The sequence below is a fragment of the Macaca fascicularis genome, chromosome 10 (genome assembly GCF_037993035.2).
Source record: "Macaca fascicularis isolate 582-1 chromosome 10, T2T-MFA8v1.1".
Lineage (NCBI taxonomy): Eukaryota > Metazoa > Chordata > Mammalia > Primates > Cercopithecidae > Macaca > Macaca fascicularis.
The window spans coordinates 64,219,116-64,232,593 of NC_088384.1; the positions used below are offsets into that span (position 1 = coordinate 64,219,116).

Consider the following 13,478-nt stretch of genomic DNA (forward strand, 5'->3'; position numbering starts at 1 on the left):
TTTGAGATCAGAACATTCCATTCCAGCATCATGTAAAGTAAATTTTTAAGGCAATTCAAAAAGAAAGCCCAGAGTACTCACAAAGACTGCAGAATACACAGAGAGGATGTGGAACCTTTTGCTCAGGGTACATGTCATGCTGTTAGGCTCGCCATGGTTCTAGAACACCTAACGTGGCTTCCGTCCAAAGATCTGCCGAGAAAAACTCTTTCAATCTCCTTCTGCTGATTCCTGCTGTTTTAAGTATCAGTCCTTGGAGAGGTTTGGTATAATCTGCTCTCTAAATAAAATGGGATAAATCACCATCCATGGGGAATTTAGTATGTGAGGTACAGAATTCCCTCAAAGTTTGCATTCAGACTACCTTAAATTCTTTGTAAAACTCCACCAAATCCCTCCCAGGAAAAGCAAGCTCTTCCTCTTCCCCTGAGTTTGAAGCATCATGCCCTCAGCCTCTAAGAATCCCCTGTACCGCCTCTAAGGAGCATCACCTATAGGTGGGAGCGGACACAGAAGGGCGGGGCTGGAGCTAGAGAACCCAGCTGTAAGTGTCCCGGGTGAATTAACCCACCTGGGCCCAGCAGGCAGCAGCCAAAGGGTGAAGGGACAGAGTGGAAGTCAGATGTGGGGGAGAAGGAACAGAAAACTTGCCCTGTGTCTTGGCAGTCAGCGGGTCAACTTGGGATGAAACTGTGTGTGTGCAGTTTAGACAGAGGCTTGCTTACATGTGCAGCATGTCTAGGGCTCAGCAACGGTCTCAGCGTCCACTCTCTTCCCAACTTGCTTTCTCCCTAATTCCAGAGGGGAGAGTTAAGCATGATTTCACTTTTATTAATGTTAGAGCAAGAAAGTTTCCAGAGGCCCTGTTCCCACCTCTGCATTTATAGATGAGAAGTGGGGCTGAGTTAACCAAGTTACTGAAAATAATAAAATAAAATTCAAGGACCCCCAGGGCAAGGCAGTTCTGCATTTTACATGGCCTTTCTCACTGTTGGTGCTTTACAAATACTTCCAAGGTTGATGGATAAAAAAAGAGTATATGTCTTGCTAGTTCATTTTCTTCTTTAAGATGTCATCACTTGGCTAAGTGAATAGTAATTGGTTTGAAAGTTCCCACATGGAAGATGAATAACTTACAGCTAAAGAAGATATCTTGACAAAGATCTGGGGGTCAGAGTGGCTGACATGCTGAAAGTCACTCATTTAGCCCATATCCTTAAGCACCAACTAAGTAGAATGTGAGGGAATGCTGCAGATCACAATCTACCCCTGAGGAATCCACCTCTGAGCTGCACAAACAGGGACCTAGACCATGAGAAAGGCTTCCTGCTATGAGTGGATGCCAAGGCTGCAGGATCCATTTTGCAGAATGTTAAGAAGTTACCTGCATGAAAATAAACCCTTAGAAATGCAGCTTTTCCCAGGCAGAGAACAAGATTGACCCTTGCCAAGCTCAAATGCATGGCCAGCTATGTTGTCCAGAAGCCAGGGACACCAGCCTTCCCTGGACCCCTCACAGCTGTCTACTCACCCAGCTCTGGCGGCACACTCAGCGTCCCGAGGAGGCAGGTCACAAGGACAGGGGGCTGGGAGATCCTGAGCCCCAGGAGGCAGTCCCCCATGTTCTCAGAGCCAGGTACCTCCAGCGGACACAGCCTTCCACGACCCCATCTCCCCACAGCACAAGCAGGAGCCATGCAATCCTTCTGCGTGCCCAGTGCCCTTCCCCCCACCTCGGCCCAGCCCCGAGAACATCTGACCTGGACCCTCCACAGCTCTTCAATCTTCCTTCTGTAATCTGGGGGCCAGCCTAGTCCAGGTGGTTGTCATCTGGCCTGGAAACCTGTGGCCACCTGCTGAGGGATCCCCACCCCCTGCTTGGGACCACTGGACGAAGCCCCAAGCCTTCATCACTGGGGTTCACAGGCTCCATCTTCCCCTGAATCCTCCCTCCTACTGCCTGGGCCTTGGTCTCCCGGCCCTTCACTCACTCCCTGTCCCCAGGGCTTCTGTACATGCTATACCCCCATTCCGACACCATTCCACATCTGAGCTGCAACTCCTTTAGATTCCGACTTTACTGCCTGTCTTCTGCAGAGGAGCCTCTCCTAACTCCCCTTCCCCCAGCCAGGATGCTACCCCTGTATTGACCATGACCTCCCCCCTCCCCTGTGCTGCCTGAAATAAAGCCATCAGTGCTGTGACTTGTTCGAAGTTGTCCCACTCTAACAGGCCTCAAGGATCACAGAGGCAGGGATCCCCTTCTGGAATCTAGTGCCTCGCTCAGCGCATAGCAGGGTCTTAATCAACAAATGTTTGATGGGTGGATGGACAAACAGATGGATGGATGAAGGGGCACAGGGAGGGTCCGGTGGCTTCTATGGAGAGTTCCCAAAGGGTCTCAAATATCTTTGCCAAAATGCAGGGACTTAAGGCACATTCTTAGGAGGGTATCCAGCTGGAGTCAGAGATAGCCCCTTGTCCCTTAGGGAGCCAGCGAGCTCCCAGGCCCAGGGACACCCCAACATCTCCATGGAGGCCACTGTGGTTGTTGCTGTTGCCAGGTTCACAGGTGTTCCCTGTGTTCTCCACCGTGGCGCGTCCCCTGGGGCCTTCACAGTCAGTGCAGAGCACCAAAGAGTTGCCGCTGTGTGGTGAATTCTTATAATTGTGCATTGCATCCATTTTGAATGTAATTTGGACTTTCTCCTACCAGAAGCAGGGCTTAGTCGCCCTTGACACGGTGTCCAGGGATTCACCCACTCCCGGTCCCTCATTGTGGCCAACCCAAATATCTGCCTTGTACACTCACCTCCTGTGACCACCTCCCTGTGGGACAGGCAGATACAGCCCACTTGATAGCCTCAGTGACTCCACACCCCACAGGGACTTCCCAGACATGCTGCCATGCCCACCTCTCAGCCACAGGGACCACACGGAGCCCATGTCTTGTTGCTCTAAACCCACCAGTGAGAAGTCCCCATGGGAAACCCGCTTGGGAAACGCCCTGGACCCCAATAAAGGCTTAGGTCTCAGGTCCCTCTCTCTCCCTTCACTCCCCCCCCGCCCCAAGTGAGCGTTCGTGACCCGGACATCTCCCACTTTCTGCAGGCCCCGTGAGGCGCGCTGCCGTCTCCCTGGGACACGGTGCTTCTGTTGCTTCCTGTGTCTTCTTGTGCTGCCTCCTGCGTCTCCCCCGACCCACGCCCCAACCCAACTCTCCTCCCATCAGGGCTCTCTTAGGAAGTGGCTGTCTTGATAGGAATAAACTGGACATGGGTCAGATGAGAGTCACAAGGTGTCTGTCCAGAGTAACAAGTTTTGTGTAAGAGAGACTTGTGGTCACTGGACAGGGCTAGAATTTATAGTCAGTCTCTCCAAGTGAGAGATAAAGCCTGCTACCAATGACAGGGGACTTGGAGAACAGCTGAGCCCCTCCCTCAGCTGAGATGGCGCTGAGGTGTGGTCCCCTCAGGCCCCCAGAGTGACCCGGCACCAGCTCCAGCAGCCCAGGGTCACCTTCTCAGCAAGCCATCGTGGGTTGGCTTCCTCCTTGTCTGTTTCACTTCCCCTTCCACATAAACTAGTTTCCCCAAATCCTGTCTCAGGGTCCCCTCCTGGGGGATCCCAACCAATGATCTAAGGTCTGTGGCTGCAAGAAAAGTACCCTGTGAGTCCCGGGCTTTTGCCGAGTGGCGATGTCGCGGGAGGGCCTGCCCGGGCTTGAATTCCCGCTCCCTGCCCAGATTTCCGGCCCTTGCTAGGAATCCTGAGCCAGGGGACGTGAGCCTGCAAGGCCTGCACCACAAGGCCGGACACATTTTCATTTTCTTTCTGATGCTTTTTGTGACCCTGCCACCTCACAATGCAATATTTCCACTGTGAAACCCCCAAAACTGCCAAATTTCACCCATTTTGGATTAACATTATCAAGGAGCTTGGCATTATGTTGAAAACCCAGACATTCCCACGACCCGGCTCCTATTTAAAAAATGTCTGTCTATTTAAAGTTCAGGATGGGAGGATAAAAGAGAAAAGACTCCCAAAGTCAACAGAGAACATGAGCTAGGCAAAAGGAAAGTCCAGTTTGCTTCTAAAAAAGGCTGAAAATTATAACCATCCATGGCCTTGCGTCTTAAGTCTCAGAATTTTTTTTCTTTTTTGATGGTTTGCAAACCAAAGTGGAATTTTATTATGGGTTACTAAGGGAGCTTCCTCGAGTTCCTAGCCCCCAAAGCCTCTGTGCACTCCATAGCATGCCTCCGAGGCTCCTCATGCCATGAGAAAGAGAATGGAGCCAAAATCAAGCCGGCAGTATCTCCAGGCTGTAACGTCTTCCCCACGTCGCTGAGTTTCCACAGTGCTGAGCCAGGGACCCGGCAGAGCTGCCTAGCTCCTTTTATGAACAACAGCACCGTGATGAAGGCAGCAGGAGTCAGAGAACTATTCATGGCAGGAAGCCCCAGCATCCGGTGAGAAATAAGAAGTACAACAGTACAGGATGCGCCTTGGGTCACGGGGACGTGGAAAGCCCGCAGCCTTTGTGTCCTTCTCGGGGCCAGAGTGGCTGCAGCTCACCCCTCAGCTCCCTTCGGGTCCCAGCTGGGAGCCGAGATAGAAGCTACTGTCGCTGCTGGGCTTCTCGCCTCCTGCCGAGGGGCACACGGAGACCGGGATGGCCACCTCTGTGGGCCTGCTGCTGCTGCTGCTGCTGCTCCTGAGGCAGCTCGGGGCCGGGACAGGAGCTGACACAGAGGCGGTGGTCTGCGCGGGGACCGCCTGCTATACGGCCCACTGGGGCAAGCTGAGCGCTGCCGAGGCCCAGAACCTCTGCCTCCAGAACGGGGGCAACCTGGCCACTGTGAAGAGCGAGGAGGAGGCCCAGCACGTCCAGCAAGTACTGGCGCAACTTCTGAGGCGGGAGGCAGCCCTGACGGCAAGGATGGGCAAGTTCTGGATTGGGCTCCAGCGAGAGAAGGGCAAGTGCCTGGACCCCAGTCTGCCGCTGAAGGGCTTCAGTTGGGTGGGCGGCGGGGAGGACACGCCTTACTCTAACTGGCACAAGGAGCTCCGGAACTCGTGCATCTCCAAGCGCTGTGTGTCTCTGCTGCTGGACCTGTCCCAGCCGCTCCTTCCCGGGCGCCTCCCGAAGTGGTCCGAAGGCCCCTGTGGGAGCCCAGGCTCCCCCGGAAGTAACATCGAGGGCTTCGTGTGCAAATTCAGCTTCAAAGGCATGTGCCGGCCACTGGCCCTGGGGGGCCCAGGTCAGGTGACCTACACCACCCCCTTCCAGACCACCAGTTCCTCCTTGGAGGCTGTGCCCTTTGCCTCTGCCGCCAATGTGGCCTGTGGGGAAGGGGACAAAGACGACAGTCAGAGTCATTATTTCCTATGCAAGGAGAAGGCCCCCGATGTGTTCGACTGGGGCAGCTCGGGCCCCCTCTGTGTCAGCCCCAAGTATGGCTGCAACTTCAACAATGGGGGCTGCCACCAGGACTGCTTTGAAGGCGGGGATGGCTCCTTCCTCTGCGGCTGCCGGCCAGGGTTCCGGCTGCTGGACGACCTGGTGACCTGTGCCTCACGAAACCCTTGCAGCTCTAGCCCATGTCGTGGGGGGGCCACATGCATCCCGGGACCCCATGGGAAAAACTACACGTGCCGCTGCCCCCAAGGGTACCAGCTGGACTCGAGTCAGCTGGACTGTGTGGACGTGGACGAATGCCAGGACTCCCCCTGTGCCCAGGAGTGTGTCAACACCCCTGGGAGCTTCCGCTGCGAATGCTGGGTTGGCTATGAGCCGGGCGGTCCTGGAGAGGGGGCCTGTCAGGATGTGGATGAGTGTGCCCTGGGCCGCTCGCCTTGCGCCCAGGGCTGCACCAACACAGAGGGCTCATTCCACTGTTCCTGCGAGGAGGGCTATGTCCTGGCCGGGGAGGACGGCACTCAGTGCCAGGACGTGGATGAGTGTGTGGGCCCGGGGGGCCCCCTCTGCGACAGCTTGTGCTTCAACACACAAGGGTCCTTCCGCTGTGGCTGCCTGCCAGGCTGGGTGCTGGCCCCCAATGGGGTCTCCTGCGCCATGGGGCCTGTGTCTCTGGGACCACCATCTGGGCCCCCCGATGAGGAGTACAAGGGAGAGAGAGAGGGGAGCACTGTGCCTCCCGCTGCAACAGCCAGTCCCACGAGGGGCCCGGAGGGCACCCCCAAGTCTACACCCACCACAAGGAGACCTTTGCTCTCATCTGATGCCCCCATCACCTCTGTCCCACTTGAGGTGCTGGCCCCCAGTGGGTCCCCAGGCCTCTGGAGGGAGCCCAGCATCCATCACACCACAGCTGCCTCTGGTGCCCAGGAGCCTGCAGGTGGGGACTCCTCCGTGGCCACACAAAACGACGACGGCACTGACGGGCAAAAGCTGCTTTTATTCTACATCCTAGGCACCGTGGTGGGCATCCTACTTCTGCTGGCCCTGGCTCTGGGGCTACTGGTCTATCGCAAGCGGAGAGCGAAGAGGGAGGAGAAGAAGGAGAAGCCCCAGAATGCAGCAGACAGTTACTCCTGGGTTCCAGAGCGAGCAGAGAGCAGGGCAATGGAGAACCAGTACAGGTAAAGGGGGCCCTGAGCGACTGGGGGAGGGGATGCGCAGGCAGGGGGACACTGACCACAGTACAAAGAGGTGGCAGCAGGAGCAGGCCCAGGTTCCCTGTGGGCAGACACACCCCGGTCCCGGAAGCTGACCCCTCAACCTCCCCCGACGCCAGGCACACGGGCTCCCTTAGAGCATGCTGCCCGTCTGCAGCGCGGCTGCAGGTAACCTGGGGCTCCCTCCCAAGCTCCAGACGTGCAGGTAGCAGGGGCGCCGTGGCTTCCAACACTGTCTCTTTTGTTTCCCATAGTCCGACACCTGGGACAGACTGCTGAAAGTGAGGTGGCCCTAGAGACACTAGAATCACCGGCCACCATCCTCAGAGCTTTGAACTCCCCATTCCAAAGGGGGACCCACATCTTTCTGAAAGACTGGACTGAAATCTTAGCAAACAATTGTAAGCCTTCTCCTTAAAGCTCCCTTGGAACATGCAGGTATTTTCTACGCGTGTGTGGTGTTCCTGAAGTGGAAGCTGTGCGTTGGCGTGCCGCAGTGGAGATTTTGTGACTCTGTAATGATTCTTACTCCCCCTTCCTTTTCAAATTCCAGTGTGACCAATTCCGGATCAGGGTGTGAGGAGGCCGGGGCTAAGGGGCTCCCCTGAATAGCTTCTCTGCTCACTTCGACCATCTAAGAGGAAAAGGTGGGCTGCTCATGCCGATTAGGATTGAAATGATTTGTTTCTCTTCCTGGGATGAAAACTAAGTCAATTAATTATTCAATTAGATAAGAAGATCTGATTTTTTGGTCAAAGGGAGCATGTTCAGGACTGGAAACATTTCTTTACATTTGCATTCCTGCATTTCCCCAGTCTTGCTAAATGTGAAATTGTTGACATCCTCCAGAACGTCCAGAAGTGCAATTAACCTCTTAGGTGGCAAGGAGGCAGGAAGTGCCTCTTTAGTTCTTACATTTCTAATAGTCTTGGGTTTATTTGCAAAGAGAAGCTTGAAAAGTATGAGAAAAGTTGCTTGAAGTGAGTTACAGGTATTTGTGAAGTCACATAATCTACAGGGCTAGGGCGAGAGAGGCCAGGGATTTGTTCAAAGATACTTGAATTAATTCATCTAAATGTACTGAGGTTATCACACACTTGACTACGGATATGATCCACACTAACAAGGAAACAAAATCAAGGACAACCTGTCTTTGAGCCAGGGCAGGCCTCAGACACCCTGCTTGTGGCCCCGCCTCCACTTCATGCTGCTGGGAATGCCAGTGCTCCGAGCTCAGACGGAGGAAGCCATGGCGGAAACTTCCATCGGGCTGTTTTCTAAAGGATGTGTGAACGGGAGATGATGCACTGTGTTTTGAAAGCTGTCCTTTTAAAGCATTTTAGCACAGTTCATAGTTTACAGTTGATGCAGCATCCTGAGATTTTAAATCCTGAAGTGTGGCTGGGGCACACACCAAGTAGGGAGCTAGTCAGGCAGTTTGCTTAAGGAACTTTTGTTCTGTGTCTCTCTTTTCCTTAAAATTGGGGGTAAGGAGGGAAGAAGAGGACTAACTAAAATCATTTTTATCAGCAAAAACTGCTCAAAGCCATTTACATTTATATCCTCATTTTAAAAGTCACATTTGCAAAGATTTCTCCCTATGATGATAATGTGGTTGATAGTGTGCACTCTCCTTCTCTCTCTCTTTCACACACACACACACACACACACACACACACACACACGGCACCATTCTGCCTGGGGCACTGGAACAGAGCCCTGGGGTCACCAATGGTCAGAGTCACTAGAAGTTACCTGAGTATCTCTGGGAGGCCTCACGTCTCCTGTGGGCTTTTTGCTGTCACTGTGCAGGAGAACAGACAGAGGAAATGTGTCTCCCTCCAAGGCCCCAAAGCCTCAGAGAAAGGGTGTTTCTCGTTTTGCCTTAGCAATGCATCGGTCTCCGAGGTGACACCCTGGAGCAGTTGAAAAACCACCAGGTGCAGGCCCTTAGAGTTAATACTCTTGCTAGTTTTGAAATATAGATGCTATGGTTCAGATTGTTTTTAATGGAAAACTCAAGGGGCAGGGGAGGTGAAAGGAAAGATGGAGGTTTTGTGGGGCTCAGTGGGGCATTTGGAACTTCTTTTTAAAGTCATCTCATGGTCTCCAGTTTTCAGTTGGAACTTTGGTGTTTAACACTTAAGGGAGACAAAGGCTGTGTCCATTTGGCAAAACTTCCTTGGCCACGAGACTCTAGGTGATGTGTGAAGCTGGGCAGCCTGTGGCGTGGAGAGCAGCTTTCTGTCTGGCCATTCAGAGGATTCTAAAGACATGGCTGGATGCGCTGCTGACCAACATCAGCACTTAAATAAATGCAAATACAATACTTTTCCCTCTGGGCATTGAAAATCCTTGCCCTTATCATTTGGGGTGAAGGAGGCATTTCTGTCCTTGGCTTCCCAGAGCCCCAACGCAGTCTGTGTATGAATCCTGGGGTCCAACGAGGCCTCCTATTTCCACAGCGTTCTGATTGCTCTCACAGCCCAGGCCCATTGTCTGGTCTCTGAATTTTTCTGTAGGTGACAACATGCAGCCCCATTCTCAACAACAGGGAGGACACGGACCCTCTCTGTGGAACCCGCAAGGAGAGAAATGGGTAATAAAGAATCCAGTTCCTCAAAACCTCCCCTGGCAGGGCTGGGTCCCCCTCCCGCTGGGTGGTGCTTTCTCTTGCACACCACTCCCACTGCTGGGAAGAGCCAGCAACCCAACCAGATGGCTCAGGAGGTGCGTCTGATGGAAACCACTGGGCTCAAACACGTGCTTTGTTCTCCTGTTTATTTTTGCTGTTACTTTGAGGCATGGAAATTCTTGTTTGGGGGCTCTTGGGGCTACAGTAGTGGGTAAACAAATGCCCACCAGCCAAGGGGACATTAACAAATCATCCTTATCCTGAGGGACCCAAGCTTGCTCTGGCGTGGCACAGTGGGGAATCCAAGGGTCATAGTGTGGGGAGAGGTGCACCCTGCCACCTGCTGACTTCTCACTAGACACAGTGTTTCTCTCCAGGTGACCTGTTCAGCAGCAGAACAAGCCAGGGCCGTGGGGACAGGGGGAAGGTTACACATGGAGATGGACAACAAGGCAATGAAGACTTGTCATCCAAATAGGTCAATAATTCTGGGAGACTCTTGGAAAAAACTGAATATATTGAGGACCAACTCTCTCCCTCCCCTCATCCTATGTCTCAAAGCAGACAATGTAAAGAGAGAACATGTCACACATGCAGCTCACCATACCCACTCGTTCCTGAATTTCAGGTGCTGTCACTGCTCTTTCTTTCTTCTTCGTCATTTGGGAAGGGTGATGCAGGAGGACAATTCCTACAGATAATCTGAGGAAGGCAGAAAAACCAGGGCAGGACAGTTATCGACAATGCATTAAGAGGAACTTGGTGAGCATCCTCTGTAGAGGGACTCCACCCCTGCTCAACAGCTTGGCTTCCAGGCAAGACCAGCCACATCTGGTCTCTGCCTTCGGTGGCCCACACTTCAGCATCATCGTCATTGCCACAGCATCACGATGCAACACATCTGTGTGTAGCACTATGACGTTATGTTTGGGTAATGTGGGGATGAACTGCACGAGGTTCTGATTAAGGATGTGGGGAAGTGGGCTGTGGTCACTGCCGACCTTGTAAGGCCACCTCAAGGCCTGTCTGTTGGTCAGTGGCGGAGGAGCAAAGCTTCAGGAAGGGCCAGCCTCATGTCATCTTCCCCGCAATCAGGCAGAAAAGTGGAGTCAAAAAGTCAAACCTTTATATGCATGTGTTGTGTCCATTTTGCAGGGTGAACTGAGTTTGAAAGAATTTTTTTTTCTCTTCAAATTGCTTTGTCTTTTCCATCTTCATGGGTCTTATCCCTGAGCAATATTTCGATGGATGGAGATGATCATTAGGTACTTTTGTTTCAACCTTTATTCCTATAAATATTTCTGTGAAAACTAGGAGAGCAGAGATGAGATTTGACAAAAAAAATCTGAATTAAAAATAACACTGTCTTTTTAAAACTAACATAGGAAAGCCTTTCCTATTTTTTCTCCTCTTAGCTTCTCCATTGTCTCAATCAGGGAAACAGGAAAACACGGCTTTCTAGCAGCTGCAAAATGGTTTAATGCCCCCTACATATTTCCATCACCTTGAACAATAGCTTTAGCATGGGAATCTGAGATATGATCCCAGAAAACATCTGTCCCTACTTTGGCTGCAAAACCCATGGCTTAAATCTATATGGTTTGTGCATTTTCTCAACCAAAAATGGAGGATGATAATCTGAATTCTCCGTATACTCACTAATCAAAGACACTATTTTCATAATAGATTTCTGAGACAAATACTCACTGAAGGGCTTTAAAAATAAATCGTGTTTTGGTCTGTTCTTGTAGATAAATGCCCTTCTATTTGAAGTAGAAGCTCTGGAATCCCTTTATTGCGCTGTCGCTCTTATCTGCAAGGTGGCAAGCAGTTCTTTTCAGCAGATTTTGCCCACTATTCCCCTGGGCTGAAGTTCTTTGCGTAGATTTGACTTAAACTTGAATTTGATCCTGGAAAAGCCTTGCTCTGTGATGTCAGATGTGATTGTAAATGTCAGTAATCACTTCATGAACGCAAAATGAGAATGTAAGTTTTTTTAAATGTGTGTATTTTAAATGTGTTTGACTAATTCTGAAATTATAAGATTTCTATGCAGGATTTATCTTCATCCTGTGCATGTTTCCCAGACTGTGAGGAGGGAAGGCTCAGAGATCGAGCTTTTCCTCCAAGTTCTAACAAAATGGTGCTTTGAGTGCCATCATGGGTCAACCTTTAGGAAGGTGCAGCTTTGTCGTCCTTTGAGCTTTCTGTTATGTGCCTATCCTAATAAATTCTTACATACATTGGTTGTGAACTTGTTTTAATATATTTCACGACAACTTGAAATACCTGGCAGAACTTGCTTTCAAGGTCATTACATTTATCCATCTCCGTTTTCAAAGAGTTGCTAAAAAGAAGGTACCCTGTGGCTGAGTTTCTGCACCTGCACCTGCTGGACGCGACAGGGGGCGCTGGGCTCTGCCCTCCTTCATTACCTCAGCAAATGTGTTCCCTGCCCCTCAGTGTGCTGCCCTTGGGGACATGGAATACAGAGGGCTGCACTGCGCCCAGTGTCCATGGCAGCTGAATCCACTCATCCATGGTCCCCTCATCACTCTTTAATTCCCTGCATCTTGTAAATTACATGGGTGATGCCTGGCGCAGAATTAAACATGTCCAATGGATGCGATGTGAAAATACTGTCCTATAATTATCATTGGAGCATTTATCACTACTTTGTCAGCAAAGCCCTTTCAGTTTATTTAACTAATTGGACAGGCAGATCAGATTGCTGGTTGTTTGGCTACACAAATCTCATGGTGATTCCAAGTCAGGAACAGCAGATGGTGGTCAATTCTGAGTCAGGCTGCTTTAAGATTGTGCAAAAGGCTGTGGCAAAAGCACAGGACTTAAGAAGAATAAAGGGTTCTGCTCTGTTATGCTGATGGTACAGGACAGTTGCAATAAATATCCATTATTTAGGGTTAAATGCAGCTGATCCTGTTAGAAGTCTAGTCATTCACAACATACACTTGGAAATTATTCCTCAATATGAATAACCATGGCTGTTCTCCCAACACACACACACAAACACACACATGCACGACACAGAGACATGGATCCACAAACACACACAACACACATCCATAAGACACACACCCACAAGCACACACAGTTCTATCATCCTTCTGTCTCGTACACCCGGGGCCAGTGTTTCTCAATTTAGGAAAAGCCTATGAAAGCAAACACCAACTTGTGATGGTTACTTTTCTTGGCGACTTTTGCTATCTCGTTAAAATTTCTTAAATGCTAGGTAAATCATTAGCAAACAAATGATTTGCCAAGAAAAATTATTTTGCACACATATCTATTGCACAATGCAGAGTACATTTGTGTTGCTGTCATCAGACAAAATGCAGATTAAAATGAGAGACTCAGACATGTACTACGCGCCTTCCATGGGGTTGAACATACACTGAGTGAGCCTATCAAGTTCTCGGCTGACTCTTGTGTATATTCAGTAAGAGGCGATACGGAGAGCAGAGATGATAAATTGAAAACCAGAGAAGTCACAGTCAGCCTTTCCCTGAATTATATTTGACATTACAGTTGCTTAGAAAGAGAATGACTAATGGGTTTACCCTTCAGATCCTCTGAGTGCCTCCTAACTCCCCCTTTTCAGAGGAAATTATGGACAGCTCAAGAGTGAAATAGTAAAGAAAGAGGCAGAGAGAGTAAAAGGTGTGGATCAAATGCAGTCATTTTTCCAGAATTGTGATTGACTTAAGGATGCTCAGCGTGTAGCTCAGGCACAGGCCCTCTCCTGAGTCCCCAGGGGAACCACCACCGAATTCCCGTGAGCAGTTGTCCCTCTCTGAGTTCTAGTAGTTGGATTCTATTTGAGGTTTGTCATCATTAACTTGGATGCTGATGTTCTCTTGTGGTTAAAACTGGTTCACAGAATTCAACTGAATGGAAGTAAGGAAGGCAGGGAGGAAGGGAGGGAGAGGGAGGGAGTGAGAGGGAGGGATGGAAGGAGGGAAAGAATGGGAAGGAACGAATGGGAGGGAGGGAAGGAATAAATGGGAGGGAGGGAGAAAACGAATAGGAGGGAACGAATAAATGAGAAAGAGAAGGAAGGAGACATGGGGGAGGGAAGAGAGAGAGAAAACACAAAAGTGGGTAGAGGAATGTCCCAGGTGTGGTGGTCACAATCAGGTCTCACGAAGCTGGGCTTGGAGCCTGAGAAGGAAGGGCTGAG

The 13,478-nt window shown here is 50.7% G+C and overlaps 1 protein-coding gene across 1 annotated transcript; it reads left to right on the forward strand.

Moving 5' to 3' along the window:
- The first annotated feature begins 4,543 nt into the window (after nt 1–4,543).
- CD93 (CD93 molecule) lies at nt 4,544–11,520 on the forward strand. The gene is made up of 2 exons (XM_005568189.4): nt 4,544–6,606; nt 6,897–11,520. The coding sequence occupies exons 1-2, from the start codon at nt 4,676–4,678 to the stop codon at nt 6,919–6,921; spliced, it is 1,956 nt and encodes a 651-aa protein (XP_005568246.1). The 5' UTR covers nt 4,544–4,675; the 3' UTR covers nt 6,922–11,520.
- Nucleotides 11,521–13,478: the final 1,958 nt, after the last annotated feature.